This window comes from Sceloporus occidentalis, unplaced genomic scaffold, assembly GCF_023333645.1.
Source record: "Sceloporus occidentalis isolate IW3139 unplaced genomic scaffold, rSceOcc1.0.p SCAF_5, whole genome shotgun sequence".
Classification (NCBI taxonomy): domain Eukaryota; kingdom Metazoa; phylum Chordata; class Lepidosauria; order Squamata; family Phrynosomatidae; genus Sceloporus; species Sceloporus occidentalis.
The window spans coordinates 46,751,270-46,776,165 of NW_028316985.1; the positions used below are offsets into that span (position 1 = coordinate 46,751,270).

Genomic DNA, 24,896 nt, shown 5'->3' on the forward strand with positions numbered 1-24,896 from the left:
ACAAGGTTAGCTCCACATGTCTACTGGGATTTTGCACTTCATTTTTCTCCCACAACAGTTCCGCCAAAGCATATCACAAGTTTTTTGTTGAACTTGCAGACATTTCAAAAGCAATTTGTGATACGGTAATAGTTGAAATCCTTCTTTGGCACACATGAACTGTCTTGTCTTGTTGGAGTTGTGACCTTTTGTGTGTGTTTTTTTAATTAAAATAAAAATCCTGACTGTTTGGAGCTTATATTAAGCACAAGTACTGCAGATTTTGTTTAAAAAAATAGAAATAAAAATAAAGAAAGAAAACATTAAAAATTTCTGCCTGTGTAAATGTCTTTTTTGTTCTCAAGAATGAGATGAAATAAAAAACAAAAACAGCATTTTAGGCAATCCAACAGTATATTTAGAAGAAAAATATGCATAGCCACAGATATAAAAATGCAGACATTATCCAAGTTTCTCATTAGGAATTAAATTAACTCATTCTAGTAAAGATGTTAGTGGAAACAAACTAGCTGAGAATTAGTAGACAGAATAAATATTTAACATTTCTCCACAACTTCTCTGATAAAAAGGTAGATCATTTCATATTTGGAAATGAAGTCAACCTTTTACACACGAATTAGTGCAAAACCTGTGTGTACACTGGAAATAACATAATCTGGGTGTAGATTACATATGTGTGATCAGTACATCTTCCAATGTGCATACTGTACATGATGATCTACACATGTTGTAAGTAGAGCATACAAAAATTGCTTCTTTTGCACGACCGTTCCATTGACTAGTGTGGCTGGGAATTTTGAGAACTGCAGTCCTTTTTTTTTTTAAAGGAACAATTCCAAGTTTGTTTGCATGTTATATCCTAATTGGAAGTGCTTTCCATGAGGCATTGAAGCAGCCCTCAAGTTTTTCTTAAGCCAGGAGGAATGAAGTGACTTAACAGTTCCGTCCTCTACATATTTTTTGACAGACTCCACAGGTAGTTGAGTCACATCATTGTTTCAGCTGGCTCCATATTGTTTACATTGATTGACAGGAGCTCTATAGGAGTCTTTCACAGTCATAGATGGAGATGCCAAAATTGAATCTAGGACCTTCCTGCATGCAAAGCACGTGCTCTACCACTGAGTAAATCTTTATCACAGTAGAGCAGTCTGAACAGACAACTGTTAACAATATCCTATAGGTTATGTGTAAATTCCAAGAAATAAAACACAATTAACAGTAAAAGCAAAAAAGGAGCACTGGTTTATATTTTACTGTATCGGGGAATCAGTCCATCTGTGAGAAACGTAAAACAAACAACACCCTAGATTTATTAGTTAACTTAAAGTCAAAATATAATAATAAAAAAGACAACAACCTCCACCACCTGTGCTCCAAACCAAGCATTTTGCATGAAGTGATCTCCTACAGAAGGGTGGGTTGAGAAATAAACCTATTTGCTTAAAAAATGTAGTAAGAAAACCACAGGATCTTAACCACATAATAGCTCAAGGAATTTAAATTAGCATTATTTTGAGGTGGGATCCCCCCCATGATGTAGAGAGTCACTGCACTTTTTGTGTAATACAGATAAGTATTTTAAAAACTACCAAATGCATGCAGGCACATACATAATAGGAGTGGTATTTGCTAGTTAAGCTGCAACTCATTTGGGAACACTCATAATTCCAGGGAAGTGGGGGAATTGAGATGCGATGTAAATAGGTAGAAAAATCTTTGATAATTCAATGAATAAATTCAGGAGAAATCTAGGCAAAATCTACCATTAGTCTTACCCAACCCACTGAAATCAATGGCAGTTAACTTAGTTGTGACCAACAAAGCCCTTTCATTTCAGTGGATATACTTTAAATAAGACTAACATTAGCTGTAGTGCATTCCTAAATAACTTGAACCAGTGACTTTCCCCTTCAATTGAGCCTAGGAATCATCATACCTGAGGTGCCCTTTCAAAATTTGATTTCTAGTCCTTAGAGAATACAACTAGATATAATCTGGTTGCTCAGAATTTGAGCCCTGGTCCTAAACAGGTTCAATTTCAAGCAAGTACCACAAGAATTGCTTGCAGGAAACAGGCCACAGCAGCATTAGTATTACAGCTTCTACTGCTAGAAAACCTGTGTGTGTCAGTTAAATTCAGTCCTTTAACCATCCATTAAAAACCATGATTTTCCCAACTGATTTGTTCTTTGTTGTAGCAGAAACAGCTTCCTCCCACTTTCTCCCCCTGCTCATGGTATGTTTTCAGCATTTCCCCCGAATTCAAACAGTGCCTATTGGTCATTTTGGACTGAACACACGTACATATCCAAACATGGAAGTAGACATCAACCTCCTATACTAGAGGTCTTATGAGCAATTAGTCACCATTTAATATTCGCTCAATTTCTTCCAATCTTTTTAGAGCAGCAACTCTTTTTTTCTCGATGTCTTTAATTTCTTTTGTTGATTTCTTTTTCGTCTCTTTGTCAGTGGTGTTTTTTTCCACATTCTTCTTGGGCTTTGTCTTCCCTTTGTTGTTATTATTACTATTTGTAGTCCGAGTGTTTCTCTGTTCATTCTTTCCCACTTTCAAGTTTTCCAATGAATTTTTTTCCTCCTCAACAGCACCAGCTTTTTCTGCAGGAATCACAGGTGTCTCTCTTGGACCCAGTGAAGCAATTTTACTACGGACTATACTTAAATGGCGCTGGATGTATTCCTCATGTGGGGCTAAAGCCAGTGTCTCCACCAAACATTGCTCAGCTTTTAATAAGTCTCTTTCCTCAAAATAAACTACACAAAGGTTGTGTTTTCCTTGTACATTGTTAGGATCCATTTTGAGGATTTTCTCAAAACATTGCTTAGCTCCCTGTATATCTTTCTTTTGGTTCATCAAAATGTCCCCCTTCAGAATCAAACCTTTGGTATGATCAGGGTAATATCTCAGTAGCTCTTCTAGAACTGGCAAAGCTTTCAGCTCCTTTGCAGTCTGAGAATAAAGCAGTGCTAAATTGAACAAAGCACTTCGGAAGCCCACCTGTAGCTTTATGGCTTTTTTCATCCAGGTTTCTGCTTCAGCATCTTTTTTGTCATCCATGGCAAGCATACCCAAGTTAAAATAGCCATTTGCATCTTGAGGCTCTTCTTTTACATAATCTAGAAGCCTTTTTCTAGCTTCAGGCCTGAGTCTCGCATCACCTAAAGCAATAGGAAAATATGTGTTAATATTAGCCCATTCACTCAGCTGCAGAGATATGTCAGTATTACTACTACTACTACTACTACTATTGCTACTATTATTGTTATTAGTGTCCTGCCTTTCTCCCAGAATTGGGACTCAATGCATCTCTCAGTTTAAAAGAGCTATATAAGTTTAAAACATACAAAAAATGAATGTTAAAAGATAATAAAAATAGTCTCTTTAAAAAAATGAAATTAAAAAGATTAAGAAGCTATTATAGACAATAAGTTTAAAACAATACAGAACCCCCTAGAACTTTATTAAAAACTTGCTGTATTAAAACCCTGTTGGAATAAAAAGGGTTTTGCCTGCCAACAGAAAGGGACCAATTCTGGGGTCTTTCTGGATTCCCTGGGAAGGGAGTTCCAGAGTGTAGGGGCAGCCATTGAGAAGACCTCTCTCAAGGAAGTTTTTTCCCCCACCAACCAGGCTTGTGAAGGTGGTGGAATTGAGAGAAGGGCTCTTCCTGATGAACTCATGGCCCTGGCAGGCATACAGGCAGATAGGGTCTGCCAGATAGCCTGGATCTGAGCCATATATGTTCTATGTATTAATATTTTCTAAATTAAAATTATTATAAGGTTGTAGTATTAACTCAATCTGGAATAAAATTTGAGTTTTAATTCATGCTGCAACAATATCACAGGACAAAAGGAATTTATGAAATGCATCATTTGTAGCTAAATCAAGAGCTATACATTTCCTGTTTGTGTATATTTTAAAAAGGAATGTAATGTTAATTTGTATAAGATGTGCCAATAACCTCTGTGGACATTTTGTAATATATACTCAAACAATACAAGCAGCAGCTTGGAGGTGGGAGAGAATAAACTCAAACATTTGCCAGGCTTAGGTGTTATAAATGAATGTACATACCAGATTCTTGCATTAGGAGTGCAGAATTGAATAGAGCTAATTTATGACTGGGACTGAGTTCTAATGCCCTGTTGAAGTTCTTCAGTGCTTCTGTGGGATCCTTCAACTCAATATAAACAATTGCCAAGTTATACCACAGGTCTGCATTGGTTCTATCCAATTCAAGAGCTCTGAGGTAAGCTTCCTTAGCTTGAAGAGGTTTGTTCATCTTTAACAGCAATTCCCCCCTGTGGAGAATTTAAAAGTTATTTTTTTTACCCTAACCATCTGCTTGCTATTAACCATTTATTTGATGTCAAAGCTATACAGAAATATCATATCTGTGTGGAGTCAAAATTGTGTCAAGCAGTGTAGAAGGAATAGAGAAACCAGAAAATTGGTTCCAGTCATATCTAACTTTTTATTTAATTGATTTCAATCAGTTTACTCTTAGTATGACAACTACACTAAACAATTATTTCAGTTTTCATACTACTTTTACTGTTGTGGCTCCATCCTATGAAATCCTAGGATTTGTAGTTTGGTGAGGATCTCAGTTAGAGAGCTCTAATTCACTTCCCTGAGCTACAGCATTTCAGCAGATAATCCCAAGGGCTTCACCAAATGCAAATCACAAGAGTCCACATGATGGAACCATGACAGAGTGCTGCTAAACTACTATAACTGTATAGTGTAGATATACTAAGCCTGGACCCAACACCGAGGAGATGCAACACAGCCTTCAGTCAGTTGCTTGGGCCTGTGTAATGGAAATTGTGTCCCCTTGGTTCATACTTTCACCTGCTGATTGGGGCCCCTTTGAGGCCTTGGGGTCACATGTGACTCATAGGCCTACATTTTGCCACCCTGATTTAAACACTGTCATTCAGCATTGTCCTCCTGCTTATTTTGTCATTTTTTCAAACTGCATAAAGATTAACTTCACCCCAACTCCTAAAACAGAAATGCAAGGGAATAGCCACAAGGGTATATGCATTTTTCACTATTCTTCCTTTTCTTTTTTAGGGTGAAGTTTTTGACATGAGCAGTAAAGTCAAAACTAAGCACACATACCTACCTATCAAAGCCTAGCACACATTCACTATAACTTGAGTTTTATTACCCTGCTTATTTTTAACTGAACCTCCATTGGCACCTTTATATATATATATATATATATATATATATATATATATATATATTACATTTTTCAGACAAATGAACAAGTAGTACAGTACAACAGTGCCAATCTTCTTTTCTTTTCTCAAAACAAAATAATAAAACACCTTTTCTGGCCACTAACATTAAATAGATAGCATGAGATAGCATTGACTAAAAAGGGTTTTTTGTTCTTGGTTTTTATAAATAGAACGATAGTGCTAGAATATTTCTTTGTAATATCTCAGTAATATTTTAAAATCTTAGCAGTAACACCAATGAATCAGTTCACCTCTCAATCACAGTAAAATGGTGTCCACAGCAAAATATGCAGTGAATACGTGTTAATAGCTGTATTAGACGTTCCTCTTCACTAAGAATGCCAGCAAAATTTGTGTGTAGTTTACAACAGGGTTACCCAAAGTGGTGGTTCATGTACCAGTGTTGATGTGTGTACCACTCTGAGTTCCAGTTTGGGAAAAGGCATGATACAACTGAAGGAATGGATAGATGGTGAGACCACAGCAAGTTTCAGGAAACTATGTGAGTATGATAATAAAATGGCATGAACACAGAATTAGTTTTTGGCATTCTGGGGGAAAAAAAGATACGACAAGCACTGGTTTACACGCCTAATTGTTGCTCTGTGCCTTCAAGTGGTTTCCGACTTATGGTGACCCTGTCACATGGTTCTCTTGGCAAGATTTGTTTAGAGGAGGTCCACCACTGTCTTCCCCTGAGGCTGAGATCATGTGACTTGCCCAAAGTCACCCAGTGGGTTTCATGGCCAAATTGAGAATCGAATCCTGGTCTCCAGAATCATGGTCCAACACTCAATCCACTATGCCATGCTGCCACTCATCTGGAAACAGTATGAAAGTTATGATATATCTTCCCTGTTTTGGATTAATTTGAAGGTGAGGGGGGTGTTCAGCCTGGTTATAAAATATACTTCCCAAAAGTCTCTGTAGGATCATATGTTTCTCATTCTGATCTATGGACTTGTCCATTCCTGCTGATCTAACACCACTAGAAGATAATTATTTGCTCATGTCATATAAATTTTAAGTGCCACAGGGTTCTTGCTTTCATTTCTTATAGTTCATTAGAAGGAGAACAAACATCCACCCTAGCCTTTATAACAGTTCATTCAGCCATCTATTATTTAATACACATTTAAACTCTTGTGGTGTTATGACATGTCTCTGCCTAGAATGTAATGCCTCTCTGTCCAAAATCTACCCCAATACAGATAGGTCATGGTCCTTCTCTAATTTGCTTTAACTTTCTGCAAGCACAGGTGTAGGAAACTTAACAATGCATCATTGCAGTTACTGGATCATACAGTCAAACCTCTGTTTTAACATACCTAGAGGTCAATAGAAGGAAGACTGATCTAACCACTTTCCTTTCAAATGCAGGAAATGCAGAACATGTTTGAGCACTGATATGCTAGTGACTTTCATGCCCATGAATGTCATCTGAAATGTTTTGTTATAGGAGACATCCTCTATGAAAGAGATAAGGTCGAAAAACTTCCTTGACACAAGTTAAGACAAGTAATTATTGGCTAGAGAGCATTACTGTTATGCAGTGGACATGAGAAAGTGTTTATAGTGATTATTGTATTGCTTTTTACTACATCAATTGCTTAAAAAGCTGTACCCTGAAAGGTGGCCTATGAATATTTAAAAAAATTAATAGTCATGGGCTAATGTTATGGTAGGAAAAACAGTTTCCTATCTTAAGAGAAATAGTTTGCATTACCTCTTTTGTTTACAGATACAGAATGAGACCCAGGGTTTGACCACTGTACTACAACTCTGTATATCAGGGTTCAAATCCCCACTTGGCCAAGGAAACCCAGTGAGTGACCATGGGAAAGTCACACTTTCTCAAACTCAGAGAAAGACAAAGGCAAATCCTTTCTGAACAAATTTTGCCAAGCAAAATCCATGATAGCTTTGCCTTAGGGTCACCATAAGTTGTAAATGACTTGAAGGCACACAACAACATCATTCATGAATACTCTGAAAGATTTGAAAAGGAATACCTGCTAATGTATGCCTGCTTGAAATCTGGCCTCATGCTGATGGCTTGGCGATACAATTGGTCTGCTTCTTCAAGGCGAGATTCATTTGCTCGAATCAAGTTTGCAAGGTTTATATAAACATTAAGATGGTTAGGAGCAACTCGTGCAGCGTATTTTTTACCTGGAATGATCTGACAGCAAAAGAAATTTTGTCAGACCTAGATAGCAATCAGAGTTTGCTAATCAGATCAGAAACGCAATGTAGTAAAAAGGTACAGTAGTTTTTCATAAGTAGTACTTAAAACATTAAGCAGAACTTTTTTGAACTGAACCTGCACACCTGTTTTCACAGACATGGCTTTCATATTTTTGCTAATAATGAAGAATGTTTGGCAAAGCAGAGTAGGATTAAACACTGCTGCCTTGGATCAGTATCTTCATGGCTTCTTTATGTCTATTTTCTGCTCCTGATCTTATCAAAAGTTTAACTGGAATAGGGTCAAGGTAAAAGATCAAATATTTTCACTAGCTGAAATTCTGATTCCTCAGACGACACTTATAACTTTGTATGTCATTCCAAAGAAACTGAAGGACTGCCAGTATCACAGGTAATCTAATTGCTAGGGAATCTAAGCAGGAGGCTATCACTGTGCTGCTCATGCCCAGCTGGTGGGACCCCCAGAGCGAATCAACTAGACAATGTGGGAACAAAAGGGTGGATTAGATAGAATAAGAAGAGTAGTGCTGTGTCTATGTTCTAACAATTTCAGTCGTCTTTATTTCAGGATCTTATAAGTCAAACTCTTTGCATGTAGAAGGGACAAATATTCTAAGACCTCTTGGTTTAAGATTAAAGTTCTATTGAAAGTTCTCTAAGAAATTACTTCCAAAGAACAGTCTTTCTACTCACCTGTGGCATCAATGATTTTGCCACCAAGTAAGATTCTTCAGCTTCTTTGGTTCTGTTTAAATTTTTGTATGTTCTTCCTACGTTCATGTGGGCACCAATGTCATCTTCAAATTTAATGATAAATGAAACATTTTCATTCCATCAATGTTTCCCTCAAGAATAATGTAGAACAGTAGTGACTATTTTAAATAGCAGTCAAAACAATACTAAAGAGACACAATTTCTTTCGAGTTTACCACACAGATCCACAATACAGCTGGATGCAATGTCTATATCGTGAATTTGCTAAATTAGGTCAGAAAAGTTTGGTCACTGAGACTGCAAGTGGGTAAATTGTGCAGCGTAATAAGCCAAACATACAGCTGTAAACCATTTTTAAACAGTTTTTGCAGTTTACAGAGAGTTACTTACATTTTAAGAATAATTTTTTACATGATTTTACCTATATGTAACACAGATATATTTGTTTTAATTTTGTTAAGTTGCCTTGAGTCCCAGTTCTGGGGGAAAGGCAGGATATAAATAGATGAAAATGATGACAACAATGATTACAAAACAGTTCTTTGAACGTAATTATAGAAGTTCAGCTTCTTAAGCATTCATAACCAGCTATAAAATACTATCCCTTCCTCAACAGGAACAAAGGTTACTGAATTTCACCTGGTGATTAGTTATTTGTTTACCTAGCTTAGGCTTTTCTGATTACCATACCTATTCATCTACAAGTAAAGAAATTTATGCCCCCAAATTGACCCCCAAATCCCAAGTCGACCTATTTACAGGTCAGTATGGTAATGTGATAGCAGTTCTTTCAGATTGCCCCATGCAGTTGGCAGAGGAGTTTATTTCTCTCTTGTGCCAAGCAGAAAGATTCCTGGGTGACTGATTGCTTTCAAACAAACAAACTGAGTCCCTCTCCTACCCGCTGTTTCGGGAATGAAACAAAAGCTGAAATGCTGAAGCAAAAAGCCTCAGTTAGGGTCTCCCTTGCTGCACGCACACATACACACACTGAAGGAGCCTCCAAGTTTTACCCTCGACTTATCCATGGGTTATGGCAAAATCCATAATTTTGCCCCCAAAACCTGACCTCAACTTATACATGAGGTCAACTTATAGTCAAGTATATATGGCAGTGGCAATCATTCCCAAGCAGAGGTCTTTCCCATTGTCTGCTCCTTAACCCTTTCAACTGGAGATGCCAAGAATTGTACCTGGGACATTAGGCATGCAAATAATTTGTTCCGCCATGAATCTTTCTACATCTTAGCAAAGTTATTTCTATGATTACAATTCTGACATATGCCCCCTCAAGAAGTCCATTACTCTTCTTGACTGGGAGACCTGAAGAGCTGTGGTCTCAAAAAGGTTCAAGCTCTAGTTCCTCCCCAAAGAGAATTATGTTCAAATATAAATAGTCAACTTAGTAATAGGTAGAAGAATAGGCAAAACTCTTTCATCAATATGTTTCTAGTGTTTCTAAGGATGTAAAAGAAGCAAACTAACCATACACACACTATTCCATAATATAATCTGGCCCTATAACTTTACATTATGCGAGTTTACTATATAGGGATAGAGTTTGGTTAAGACACAATCTTCATATCCTGGCCCATTACTCTAGACCTTTTCCCCTAACTCACCTGGCTGTACCTGAGTGGCTTGTATGAAGAAACGCAATGCTCTTTCAAAGTTTTTTTCATTTTCTAAAGCATGACCCACATTATTCCACAGTTTTGCATTATTTTTATTCACCTGGTCAAAGAAAACAAATATAAAACTATAAAATATTTAAAACAAAAACTTGTATTTATATTGAATAATAAATCTGGATTTGGCAGGAGCGGGGAGGAATTGTTTTTGATACACTAATGTACACACAGAAATTCTGTCTGTATAGGGATTTGGGGTACATACATGTGTCTCATATACATACTGAACTTCCTAAGCACTTTTAGAACTGAATTTCTCAATTCAGCAACACAGCTGCATAACTCAATAAAGTTCAGATTCATTGCAGATTCACTTACATATCTTGCCATGATAGCGTTATCCTCCAAGTCTTTGGTCTAAGTAGCCCCACCTAGCATGGTGACTGGTTAGGGACTATGGGAGTTGCAACCAAACATGCTAGAAGGAATAAAGCTTCACCATTCCTGCCCTGAGGCTTTTGTGAAAATTGTTTAAATCAGCACATAACCCCATACGAAATTGCTAAAATCAGTTTTCTTCACATATTATGTAATGAATACATATCTAATGTGTGCCTGGAAATCTGTGTTCTTTGTTTATTTTCTTCCTAAAAATTTACTTCATCTTAAGATGAAAATCCAGTTTCTATAGGCTACTTTACTGAGCAGCTGCAACCAACATCAGCCCATTTAAAAGTGCAATTTTCAAATCAAGATTATAGTAGGGGCTAATCCAGGTAGTGAAGCAGTTTGAGCACTGGATTATGACTCTGGAGACCAGGGATTGAATTCCCACTTGGCCATGGAAACCCACTAGGTGACCTTGGACAAGTTGCCCTCTCTCAGTCTCAGTGTGAGGCAAAGGCAAAGCATATCTTAACAAATCTTGCAAAGAAAACCCTGTGATAGTTTCACCTTAGGGTTGCTGTAAGTTGGAAATGACTTGAAGGCACACAACAACAATCCATTTTAATGACTCTTTGATGGGTTCTAAATGTGCAAGAAGAAAAAAAGCAGCCTTATTTTTCTACACAACATCCTTTAAGACAGTGGTTCCCAACCTGTGGGTTGGGACCCTTTTGGGGGTCAAATGACTCTTTCATGGGGGTCGCCTAGGGCCAGAGGAAAACACCTCTTTAATTATAGTTATGAAGTAGCAATGAAAATAATTTCATGGGTTTGGGTCACCACAACATGAGGAACTGTATTAAAGGGTCACGGCATTAGGAAGGTTGGGAACCACTGCTTTAAGATAATGCAACTCAATATTTTCATTTTTGAAGAAAAATCACTAGAAGTTGGTGCTCATGATTACCACTTTGTGGCACATCCCACCTGGCTTTTCTTCCTATCAATATCTCCTAAAGAATGCAGTATGGCAAGAAATATGTAGAAAGTTTGAATAATAAGGCTGTACCTTTAAAGCTGACATAAATAATGTATATTCTGATTCCCAGTCCCAATTCCTGTGCAATGTTTTTAAGGCATGAATGAACAGCACCAGAGACAGACAAATCCAGGAGAATTTTCTTAGCACACTGTTGACAAAAAAAAAGTGAGAGAAAAGATATTACATTTCCCATAACTTCAGAATTATCAGTCCATTATTAAGGTAACAGTTATTTTTTTACAACTACAACACATGCCAGTATTAATAAATAGAAACTCAGTTTATTCTTTCAGCCCCCTCAGTTTGCTTTATCCATTTTTTGTACACTACTTGTTTCATAATTAGAAACTTGTTACCATGAAGAATCCTTCAACTGAAATCTTTACCCATCACATAGTCTTAATGAGCGGTTTAAAAAAGTACAAAAGCTGTTTTGGAAGGAAAAAAGTGCCAATATATGTTCATTTGGATTGTTTTTAACAACAACAATAAACAACAAAAAATAAAGAGTAATACTGGATCTGTCCTCTTTAATTTAATTTTCTATTTGCACTGTGGTCTGTCAGTTGCCTACAGAGTGCAAGAAGAAAATAAAAGCTATCTAAGGTGTAAGGTGTATCTTAAACAAAGACTCTAGATCAGCATGGCTTTAATTCACAGGTGCCATGATGGGATTTTGCACTGCATGAACCTACAGTAATGAGGTCAGTGTGTCCTTGATGAGGAAATATGGCAAACAAGATGGGAAGACAGCTGTTAAAAATGGATCGCCCATTTGGAGATAGGCTAATGAAGGATGTCTGAAGATACAAAAACACTTCTGACTACGAAATAATACAGATCATGTAAGTCAAAAAATGCTTTTTTAAAAAATGTGTTAAAAGACTTGTAACTTCATTTTTTGTTTGTTTTATTTTGTTAGTTTACCATACAGCAAAAATAAGGTTAAATAAATTTGCTTTTTATTTTAAATCAGTTTGATCTACATACATGTGTCTCTCGTAAGTTTCTTATACTTTCTCTCTCTCTACTGGTAAAGATATAGAATTGCAAGTCTTTGTTTCATTGAAGAGTTGGGTGACATGTGTATGGGATTTTGGCTGGACCCTCAGGAAAATCTTTAGATAGCAGGCTTTCTTGTAACAGAAATTACCTACCGTATATACTCGACGATAAATTGAGAAATTTATGCCCCCAAATTGACCCTAAAATTTTGGGTAGACTTATATAAGGGTCAATACATCAGTAGTGCTTAGAAAGGTCCTAAAGCAAGCAAACCTGATGCCTCAATCTCCACTGAACCAGTTCCTTCCCCCTCCAGTCCGTTTTGCAAGCCCTGACTTCCTATGGACAAAACTCCCCATTTAAATCCACTTGCTTCTCTCTCTGGTCTGTTCTGCAAGACCTGTCTTCCTTTCAAAAAAACTGTCCATTTAAAACCATCTCTCCAGTCTCTATTGCAATACCTTGCTCCTATGGAAAAAAACCTCTCCATTTAAAACCACTTGCTTCTGCCTCCAGTCTGTTTTGCAATCCACTTGCTTCCTTTCTCAATCCGATGTTAAAACCTCTCCTCCACCACCTGGGAATCGGTTGGGAGAGGTCCAGAGAAGGACAAGGAGGGACGGTAGTGGTATTTCCCTCTTTCCATCCTTCCTTATATCCCCCTACGTTTTACCCTTGACTTTATCCACGGGTCATATCAAATCCAGGATTTTGACGCTGAAACCTTCCTTTGACTTATACATGAGGTTGACTTATACATGAGTATATATGGGTAGCTGGAACTGCCTATAGTGACTGGCAAATCCCATTGGTACATGATTCCATAAAATATTACAGTTGGTATAATTCCTTTCCTCTACACAATTTAACTGGGCTTGCTACCAAGAGGATAACAGAAAGGAACTCTTCATTAAAAAAAGGGAAGTAAACAGCAAATCTCTTTTGCACAAGTGCACACAGGGGACAATAGATGTTGAATGTGGTTTTAAAAAAAGGGGGGACACTGCACCAATTAGTCTGGCCACTTGAATTTATGTATTCATCATGATAGAACACACCTATAACCTGTGTTAAGATCCAAAACAAATATCACACACTTCTTGTGGGTTATAAAGGCCATCAAAGCTGGACTGCTTTGAAGTTTGCTAAAGTCATGAACACAAAATGGTGGCAATTTTATATGGACATTCAACTAGAAAATAGAGAAACAGACAGGGATGACCAAGAATGGAAGGGGCTCTTTGCTAGACAATGTGTGCTTAATCTCCTCTTCAGATCTGAATTGTTTAAAATTTATGTTAAGAATCCTGAACTGTTGATAGGAGTGGTAGATAACTTGCTTTTTAGCTGGCAATTTAAAAGTCTAAATTTTGCTAGACTAGTTTGGAAGTCTGATCAAGCTATGATTTAATGTTTGAGGTTTACACTGATTTTCTTAGGCACTTTATGTTTATGGATTTAAAATTTTTAGGAGGCTTTCTGTCTAGAAAGGCTTTATATAAATACATTAAACAAGCAACGTGTAAATTAGTTTAAAAAACATTATTTACCAGATAAATGAAGTCCATCATCCCAGGATACATTATGTGATCTAATCAAAGTTATGATCTCTGACATGCCCTCTTAGAAAATTTCCTTTACTTGTGAAAGCATTGTTTTACAGGAAAGGGGCAATTACAGTACAGAAAACTGGTCAAATTTGCTAGTTCAGTTTGCTTTTAATGTCAAAAGATGGACAACCTGAGCAGAGTTTATGCTTCATGTGATACACTGTAGTTAGTCTACAACAACAACATAAATGGATATAAAGAGCAAGGTACTTGCTTCATATCACAGACCAAATTTATGTCTTTTATCAACAGGAAGTTGCTTTGCTACGTTATTCCATCAATCAAAGCTTTTATGTTTAGAGGCAATTTTTAGTTAAGAAGCATATTTCTTTATCTGTTAACTTGTGGCTGGAAACAGAACAATAATAATGTGTGGTCGAAACCACACTGGATTACTTTTCTACAGGTACAGGATTCTTGGCAAGAATAAATTCACCACAGATATTAGATAGCTTTTTTGTGTGTGTCAGAATGAATTACAATCTCTACGTTCAGGCACCAATGAATTTATGGTGAGCAGTGCACTCATTAAAAAAAATACACACCACCCTACCAAAAATATTGTGTCATTCTGTATCTAACTATATCTGTTCAGGCTGATGGAAAAAGTGAAGCAGATGGCATCTGGCGCAGTCACAAGTCTTATTTTTCCTCTATAGTTCCTGATAACAAAATAATTTTTAAAAATAAAAATGCCAACAAAAACTGTTAGTTATATCTAATACAAAGAAATTCACTTAATAAAAATGTGTTGTTGAAAATAAGCGGCAATTACAAGAATTACCCCCTCTGCAAAAACTTAAGTCATGTTGGAACAAATATGCTTTAGCTATATCTGCTTTGCATTTCTTTGTTCTCTTTCCTACAAAACAGAAACAAGGAATGCTATAAGGGGGGGGGAAATCACTTGATTCTTTGATATAAAAAGAGACTAATTACTAGGATTAGGGCAGCTAAAAGTGTAATTAGTAGGCTCAAACAAATACCATCACACCAAAATATTCTGTTGGAAAACAATTATGGCTGTTTCAAAGGCAGATGTTGAAAACAAATCTGGCTTTCCATTTGAGAAAGCAGTCACACACCCTGATCTAGAGATCTGTGTGGGCATCTAAGCAGATACATTGTGTCAATGCAGAAACTCTTGTCTCCACATGTAGTAGGTTGGGTATAGTATAGTGACTAAGCCTCTCCATTGACATACATGGGGGGGTTACTTTCAGGAAAACAGGTAGAATAGATGGGAGGAAAAAATGAATTATGTTTTCATTTTGAAAAGCATCTTGCCTCAGAACTCCATACATTTTTGAGGCATGCTATGTACTTTAGCAAATAAAATATGTGCGCAAAACCACAGCTCCATTCATCAAGTATGCATGACTGAAACAGAATAAATTTGAAAAATGCACCAAAATAAACTCCTGAGTCAATTGGAAAAATGTATCTCTTATAATTCATAAAAATAAAGTACACACTGAACAAATACACAAGAATATAGGTACAAAATAATGCACAGAGAAAAAAAATCTTGCAGTGGAATGCCAGTGAGATTCTGAGAAATGTAACAATTTTTTTTTTAAAAAAAACATTTTTACATTGCTAGTGGGCAGATTCTGTGGCTCAGTTCACATGAAGGTTGCTACAATGATTCAAGTAAGTGTTCACCTGTTTGTAACCTTGAAAGCAGGTCTGAAGCAATTAGGACCCAATTAGTAGTTTGTTTTATTTCCCAGGCCGAATGCAATCCTGCTTACCTTAGGCTGAGAACATTGATGCTATTAATCTAATTCACCACTCTCTTCCACTTCTACCTAGTGTCAAAGCTATTCCAAAAACTGGTTTCTTGATCTTGTTTGAAAGGTAGGCACAAATCATAGCTTGCCAATTCACATATCAGAAAAAGATGTGATTTGTGTTCAACAAGACTTTAAACATGAAACTACAAGAAAAAGAGGGTGGAACACATGAGTCTGTGGCTTTTTTTTATCACCCTCCAAAGCTTGTTCTGAAGGATAGTTTCAACTGAGCCTTTGATGATACACACCTCTCCACTTCCATAAATTTCAATAACTGGGGACAAAGATATAAGAGGGACAAGGCTTGAAATCAGTGAAACAGAGGTGAACAGTGAAATTATTACAACTAGTCTGCCCTCTGTATCCGCAGATTTGCCATGCGTGGATTTGAGCATCTGCACATGGCAAGATGGAGGGGGGGCAGCAGAAGAGCAGGGAGGAAAAGGATGAGCACCAGCAAAGGAGGAGAGAAGAGGAGAAGGAGAAAGGAGGAGGAAGGAAGAAGAAAAGGAAGGACAAGGAGAAGGTAAAACAGGAAGAGCCATGGCAGTGACAATGGGGGGGGGGGGAGAGGAGGAGAAGAAAGGAGGAAGAGGAAGGACAAGGAAGATGAGTGGCAGTGACAGAGGGGGGTAAGAAGAGGAGGAGGAAGAGAAGGAAGAACAAGGAGGAGTAAAAGCGGTGGCAGAAGCGATGGGAGGGGTAAGAGGAGGAAGAGAAAGAAGGAGGAAAAGAAGCAAGAACTGTGGCAGCAGCAATGGGAGGGGGAAGAGGAGAAGAGGAGGAGGAGGAGGCAGGGAATAGAAGGTAGAAGAGGTAAACCCCCCACTGCCCTCTGCAGTGAGAATAGCAAGGCTGGCTTCAGGGGTGCAGGGGTAAAGTGCCATTGTGCCCAATAATGCCGCAGCTTTGTGGATGCACCACCATTGACTGGTGGTGGGCCCTGAGCATCCGCTGATTTTTGTATCTGTGGGGCGAATCAGGAACGGATCCCACAAGGATACTGAGAGCCCACTGTATTAATAATGAACAACTCTTTCAGAAAAGCATAATAGTGTTTTATAAAGTTATTAAGTTAAATTTCTTAATGTGACAACTCCCCACCTGCTTTTGCTTATTTACTCTGACATATGCCTTGTATTATTCATAATTCAGGAAAGAAAGGGCATACCATTTTTTTTGTGGGTTTTTCGGGCTATGTGGCCATGTTCTAGAAAATTTTCTTCAGAACACAGAACAATACACATGCAAATCACTCCTGCATTCCCAGGCTCACACAGTATATCTACACCCAGCTTTTTCCAGGCAAAGCATTCTCTGAAGATGCCAGGCACAGATGCTGGCGAAACGTCAGGAAGAAAATTTTCTAGAACATGGCCTCATAGCCCGAAAAACCCACAAAAAACCATGGATGCCGGCCATGAAAGCCTTTGACTTCACAAAGGGCTACCAATTTCAAAATGCAACAAAATCAAACTATGTGATGTTTCAGTTATAGTGGATTGTAAGTACTCACATAAAACTCCTAACTGTTTTTCCCCTAGAAGAATCTTTAAAAAAAACACAACCAAGCAGATATTTGCTTGTAATAGCAACAAACACTGAGGCAAGAAAAAAATAAGGCAGGAAACTGAAGAGAGCCACATTTCTAAAAAGGGTATACTTAGATTTTATCAAGCCCATTACATTGTATGTAATATGGGATTAATCTCAATTGTTTTGATACTGAAAGTGCTAATATAATAGACATGAAGGACTTAAGAGTCTTTGAAATGTTTTGTGGTACAGCATACATTCAGGACATGAGAAAATCTTACTTTTAAAAGGGTGTTTAAACATTTCAGGGCTGAAATTCAGATCAAAATAGGACTCTCTTCTGAGTTAAGTCACTGACGACTACTTTTATAAAAGGAGAAGAGGTTTCAGAATACATTTTACTTTATTATTACAAATGGTATTAGATATGAAAACCTTATTCATGGAAAAGATGGTAAAGCAAGGTAAGAGATTAAGCTACTAAAACAACTGTGCCATGCATACAACTCACACAACATTTAACTGCTATCTGAACCCCAGTTCTTCACATCGCACCTAAGGAGCAACTTTTAACCTACCTGTTGCTTGAGAGTTTTTTCCACCCATGAGCTACTAGCATGCAGAATCCCATGCTCGGAACATATAACACTCGCTCTGCTACTACGAAGCCAACAGGAAAAAAAAGGTTTGATGCTGGGATGAATGGCAACACTATTAAACAAAGTGCCTAAAAAAACAAAAGAAAAAAGACACACAAATACTAACTAGTAACCCAAAGCAGAAAATTCGTACACAATCATTTTTTTAAAGGAATGCCTGTGTCTACTTATGTGTATAGACATGGGTGTATGTTCGAGATTTTTAAAATTACACATATTCCACCTGGTTTCTATAGCACTCTCATGGCTTTCGTAAGACATCATGCAGGCCTGAATAGTTTTAGGTAAAATGTCGCAATAAATGCCTCCAGACCATTCCTCCAGCCTCAAACGTATAGTTCCAATATAAACATCAGGTTTGGACATATGATAGAATTTCTAATATACATCAAACATACCCATTTGTTTCAACTCTAGTAACCATTCCCACTTTGGCTGGCTTCAAACAATTATGTCTCAGCCTATTGAGCCAATATATGGTATGTGTGAAACCTCTGCCTGTACACACAGACTTCTTGCTCATATCATCCCAGTGTGCATCAATAAAACCTGAAAGTTGTTTTAACAAACCACAGCTCCCCAGTTTGTTTGAACTGGGAAATTATAGTTATCAGCTTTGGAGCAAACCATACTCTTTAAAAACCTTTGAAAGTGTACTGTTTAATTACAGCTCATCTGAAGGGGCTCCATATCCAGACTTCGAGCTGACTGAAAATCAGAGGGGCCTAAATTAACCATGACTAACCTGCCCAATCATTTCAAGGGGTCTTCCCCAAGGGACCATGAATTGGTGTCCATGGACACCTTCCATGTAGGTATTTTTACACAAAAAACAATAGGTAGCTGCAGCCTGGTGTTTGGTTCTGAAAAATGCCTTGCCATATGGAATAAAACAAAAAATAATGGTTTGGTGCAGTTGGAATGATCCTGGGGGCCTGGGCAAGGGGGAAAATCATGCTCTGGGTGTATTGGCATTGCTGGAGACTACTGAAGACGTGTGTGCGTATGTGTTTTAATGTGAATGTGTTACCTGGTTTGTTTTTAGTCTGCATTGGATTTTGCCTAGTATGTATGATGGATGGGTGTGATAACATATGATTAGCACTGCAGAAAATGAGAAATGCTGGGGGGAAAACCTTCTAAAACAAATCAGTACACAAACTACACAAGCCGTTCATTCCTGACAGTGATAAAACTCTAGTGCTCAGGGACTGATAAAGAAAGGAAGAGGAAGGTTTGTAGTAATGAGAGACAGATAGCCAACTCCTCATCCCCATTCCATACTCAATATTTTCCCTACCAGACTGCATTGGTCTTTGTTAATGAGTGTTGAATCAATACTTTTGCACACAAGTCAGATTTTAGCATGCCCTCAGCGTCCACATATCAAGCAGTGAGCCACTCTAACAAGGGCCATTTTTGTCCCTGTGGTAGGGCACATTCCATATTTTCAGAGGTACAAGTAACTATAAGTCACTTCTGTATTTTTTGGCTGCTGGAAGGGAGGAGGTTTGTGGGTTAATAGGGAAACCACTGCTCTAAGAAGCATCTGAGCTTTTGTACCACCCCTTTTAAAATAAAAATTGGGAGGATCTAGGAAGGTACAAAAATTGGTTGGGGAGCAAGTGCTCAATGGGCCAAGCTTTCCCCATCCCTGCCATATCTATACACAGGCCTCTAAATTCATGCAGAAACTGAACAACTGCAAAATATGGGCTCTTTTAATAACAGCATAATGTTCTTGTCACGCTTAATGTCCCATGAGATCACTTCATATAATATGAAGGCTCTGACTCAATTTGAAGCAGCAAACCAAACTGCTTGAGTTCCACTGAAACTGTGATCAATATAAAGCAAGTGGACTGTAAAATTAACAAAAGAAAACCTCACAAGTTTTCAAATGAACGGATTGCTAGACATGCCTACTCAGAGACCCAATTCACCCCAGGGACTCCACCTATATTGAATGCTGCTTACATTCTCACATCACTACAAGCAATAACTGCTAGTAAAATAATAATGTGTCCTCGAGCATTTTCACTATCTGCAGGTATTTATTCATTCTCTAGAATAAGTGTCTCTATCCCTTTTGGGGGGAGGTGGGGAGAAATCATTGTATACTGATGTTCACTCTGTTACTAGGGCTATTGGCATGACATTGTTGTAACCTGATAAAAAAGGTTTGTTGTCAATAAAGTCCACATTGTGGAACTACACTGCAAGGAGCTGATAAGTATAAAGAAAAAATCTGTAGGTGAAAATTACATTGGAAAGCAGACAGTATGAGCTTAGAGATACACTGAAAACTGGGCACAGAAATGACAAATAACATTTCTTTTTGATAAGCGTAAATGTAACCACACACAATTTTAACTACAGAGGTATAGTGTTACCATTTCATGGCTACTCCACAACATTTTTGAGTGCTGAATAAGCTACAATGTTCAAGGACATAATGCAATGTTAAGACCTACCCATCGTGATGATTACAAACCCAGAAGAAAGTTGCATGCTTCCCCAAACAGAAATAATAATGATCAGCCATGAGTATCAGAGCCAGAACCTGGAAAGACTACTTTTTAGGAGTACAACTCCCAGAATCCCTCAGGCTCTGATTTGGGGGGACATACTGTATGATTTGTTGGATTCTGGGAGTTGTAGCCCAAAAAGAGATGTTTCCAAGCTCTGCTCAGAACTAATGCAGTCAAAGCATGTAATAAATAGGAGCCCAAGTTTTACATCAGAGCCAATACGCTGAGCTGGGAGACAAGACAGTGGCTTACAGAACATCCCAGATGCAGTTCCCACCTTCTTCTGTTTATTTAAGAATCAAGTGATAAACATGTATGTATATGTGTATGTATGTAATGTACATATGTATGATGTCTGTCAATAAAGTTTTTTTAATAATTAAAAAAAAAAAAAAAAAAAGAATCAAGTGATATGAATGAGGCCACTGCCTGAGACTAAAGAACACTGTTTATGCAAATGAACACCACCTAGGTAGATCTGATCTAGCAGAAGGGAATTTTATGTACTCTAGTAAAGGGCTTCAAGAAATCAAATGTGCTGAAGTGAGTGGGCATATGCACAGCAGAGATCAATTATTACAAAGCAGCGGAAGCAGTCAGTGAATGATTCTCAGCACATTGCCCCTAAGAGGTACATGTATGCAGCCCATTCACAAATTATATAAAAAAAGAAAGAATTGCATTTCCCCCCTTTTAACTTGTTTAAGCAGCACTTTAAGAAATCATTCTTCAATATATTAACTTATCTCCATTTTCTGGCACCCAAGGCACTTTGGTGTGTCTGGCATTACATCTGAAGAGCATTTTAAAATCAGATTCATATAGAAACAAAATAACTTATAAAATTAATTTTGTTATAAGCTGATCCCCCACAACCCCAAATTGTATGATGGATGACAAAAGAACAGACTGGGGGAAGGATGATTTGTCTGCAATGGTAATCAAGATGATTTTCTCATTTTAACTTTTCTTATGGATTTTGTTTTACTATTTCAGTTCTAACAGCAAGTTATTACTTACCATCAAAACAGTCTTGGAAGAATCCCCAGGATATCGAAGACTGAAGATAAGCAGAGTTCCCAAGAAGCAGAAGAAGGTTATGGTGGCAATATTTCTTATGTCTAGAAGACACTCTACCAGTGGAATAGTACCCATTGTCCAATCACAACACAATCCAGAGGGATTTAGAAGCAGCCAAGCATTTACAGGTAGGAGGTAGTTAAAAGTCAGCTGCCTTGTTGGAGAGGGACTCACAGCAGCTGGATTATCAAACCTTTATTAAAAACAAGGACAAAACATACACATTTTAAATTTTAAACACACTTGGGTAATAGACATCACCACACCAATGCACAGAAAAAATGTATTTCTTGTTTTAACTCTTTGTTAGATCCAAAGCCATATAGATTATAACTCCAGAAATTAGATAATATTAGATAGAAAGGGGGATATAATTTTCACCTCTCTCCACACACACACAAGCCTACATCTATGCAAATACATGGAGATGTGAACCTTATGTCTGGTGAATGAATACACACACACACGTTTTGGAAGTTTGCGGAACCACCTAAATTAGGGTGTGAAATGACACTGAGGAATGTGGGGTGAGGGTGAAGAGGAAGAATTAGGAAAAAGTAACTGGCCTTCCCCTTATGTCCAGTGAAGAAGACTCTGCTGGATCAGAGTTCCCTCTGTCACTGGAAACAGTCCTCCTATTTATGGAGGACTAGCTTTTTGTACAGTAATTTTCCGCAAGAAGTTTAGAGTAACTGGAAAAAGATTAAACAGGACTTCCCAAAGTCTGCCCTGCTAAACTAATGCTGTTGCTGTGTGCCTCAAAGCCATTTCCAACTTATGGTGACCCTAAGGTAAATCTATCACAGGGTTGTCTTGGAAAGATTTGTTCAGGAGGGGTTTGCTTTTGCCTTCTTCTGAAACTGAGAGCCCTTCCATGGATGAGTAGGGATTGACCCCTCATGTCCAGAGTCACAGTCCAATGTTCAAACCACTACATCATGGTGGCCCTTGCTAAATCAATACATTTAGCTTAAGGGGTGTAAGCAGAATCTTCCTTCTCCATTTTTTTACTATCTTGAGCATAAAGCTGATCTCCTCCTTATGGAAAAATTATTACAGAAGGTCATGGGACAGTCTATATAACGATATGAGAAGTGATGCAGGGAACTGCAGGGGACAGGATAATGGACAAAAACCACCTCTTCCCTCCCTTTTCTCCAGCAATGTGTTCTGTATGATCTTGCTCCCTTTCCTGAAAAGCAGTAGCTGGTTTGTAGCAGAGCAAGTCTGGAATAGTCCACTATATCCATAGCATGAATCAATCAGAAAACCTGATTTTAAGTATATGTCAGAAGAACATTATAATTATATTGTTAGTCTGCCATCAAGAACAAAGTCAAAATCACACTGTATTGTACAATGTAACTTGAAAAATTTGCTAGCATACTGAAACACTCCCTTAATGAAATTAATTTTATTCCTTTTCACAGCACATTTACCACAAAATATCACTTAGATATGCAGAGATTTTTTGTCACTCTGCATTGTACTGACTGAACTGAGGTTATACCATCTTTGTCATTTTTAAAACAAAGCCAAATTATTGTGATATATTTTGCTTTTAGAGAATCATTTCTCCTCTCAAATAAATAGAAATACAGTCAGAATATTTGCTCTATAATAAATAGATTATAGTTTTAAAATTATAATGTATATCTGATTTCTAACATTAGAAAAGACAATAATGAATACTGGATTTTACCTTGTAAATACTGGCAATTGTGACTGAATAACCTGGACTCTGATCACAACAAGGAGTAATGTACTGAACATCAGAACTATTAGTTTCAAAAGCATCTGGAGCATACAATAAGGAATGCTGCCTTTGCCTCGGAGAATCTGTAACACTGTATCCCATAGGATAGGCAAGGTATACTGAAAAAGGAAACATTTTTACAGTTTTCAATAAAGGACATCATCTGCCACATGCGCCAACAGATACAGGCAATGCACTAAAAGTAACTACATTTATCACTAATTAAAATTTATAGACAACTTTTCAGTTTTGCAATATTCAAAATACAAAAGGTGCCTTTTATTAATCTACAGTAAAAGGCAACAACAGATAAAAGAAACAAGAGGCAACATAAAATCTGCACAGTCAGTAAAAGTCTCAACTGATGTCACGGAGTCTTTTTTATTATTTTTAAAAGTTATCAGCAAAGAGCTCCTAGGAGTTACTGTGGATACTCTAATCAGTTACTCTGGATACTCTAATCAGCCAAAGCAATTTTAGTGAAGATTCCATGACTGCAGGGCTAATGGGTACTCCCAAATTCATATACTCCTGAGGTTTATCAGACTGAACTAACTTTACTATCATACTAGGTCAGGGTAACAGACGTCCTCCTTTTCCAAGACATGTCTTATGTTTCAGCATGGTCCAGGAGGAATTTCAAAATGTCCTCCACTTTGAGCATGACTAAGAAGCAGGAATTTCTCTTTATCCGAGTGTTTTTAGCTTTCGTTTTGTAATGTCCTCCATTTTTCTTGAATGTCCAACATTTTACGGTGCCTTGTCTTCCTTTGCAGTTATGATAACTGGTCACCCTGCACTAGGTCAGTGTAACATAGCAGCAGCTGCCAGTGAGTACACACACTCACTGAAATATTAAGGATATATTTCTCTGTGTTGTATTACTTGACAACTGCTGTCTTACAAAATAAAGGACTTATCTATTATAGGGGAAAAAGCTGTATGTACACTGTGCAGTTATAGTAATCTGATACTATACTTTAACTGCCATGACTACATCCAACTGAATCTTTAGATTCCTACCTTAGAGAGGTATGTATTTACTCTCTGATATGGAGCTAAGTGCATTTCCCGAAACTACAGTACCCAAGATATCCTGAGAAGGGCTGAAGATTAATGCAAGAGAATCCACAAAATGTTTCCAGCAGAGAATTCCAAGTACCCCACCAAACTAGAAATCCTAGGATTTCACAGCATCGAGCGTGGAAATTAGTGGTAGCAACCTGACATAACTTTGCACTGTAGACAAGATCATTCCCTCCCTCCCTCCCTCTCTCATACTAGCTTATGATAAAATATGAGAAAAAACTGGCAAAAGCCATTTTATGTGAGATTACCAGTTGGCAACACTGTATGAGCATTTTATTTACTTCTCTTACACTTATTAAAGGGGAAAACACATTAGTCTCCATGAAGATAACTTCTAAGAGGACATAGAAGTAAATGATAATCTATTCCCTTTGTCAGTTTTGATTAAACTGTAAGAAATATACTGTAACTTCCCATTTGTCACTTCTCCTAAATAATGAATGGCAACTACTGGCTATGTTACCTAGACATAATGTGCATTGTAGTGCAACACAATTGAAGAGCAACAGGAAGGTAGGGAAGCTGAGCTTGCCCTTTGTGTTTTGCTAAGAAATATTTAAGGAAATCCTTTC

At 37.6% G+C, this 24,896-nt stretch overlaps 1 protein-coding gene across 3 annotated transcripts in view; it reads right to left on the reverse strand.

The window, feature by feature from the left end:
• Positions 1 to 385: 385 nt before the first annotated feature.
• Positions 386 to 24,896, reverse strand: part of TMTC3 (transmembrane O-mannosyltransferase targeting cadherins 3) — a 45,522-nt gene continuing 21,011 nt past the window's right edge. For all 3 annotated transcript variants that reach the window (XM_089523998.1, XM_089523997.1, XM_089523996.1), the window contains 9 exons: positions 23,182 to 23,354; positions 21,420 to 21,672; positions 17,788 to 17,936; positions 11,290 to 11,410; positions 9,825 to 9,936; positions 8,182 to 8,285; positions 7,293 to 7,462; positions 4,103 to 4,329; positions 386 to 3,183 (listed from right to left, as the gene is read on the reverse strand). In XM_089523998.1, coding sequence (XP_089380124.1) covers positions 2,363 to 3,183; positions 4,103 to 4,329; positions 7,293 to 7,462; positions 8,182 to 8,285; positions 9,825 to 9,936; positions 11,290 to 11,410; positions 17,788 to 17,936; positions 21,420 to 21,672; positions 23,182 to 23,354 — 2,130 coding nt within the window. In that variant the 3' untranslated portion in view covers positions 386 to 2,362. The remainder of the gene's footprint in view (positions 3,184 to 4,102; positions 4,330 to 7,292; positions 7,463 to 8,181; positions 8,286 to 9,824; positions 9,937 to 11,289; positions 11,411 to 17,787; positions 17,937 to 21,419; positions 21,673 to 23,181; positions 23,355 to 24,896) is intronic.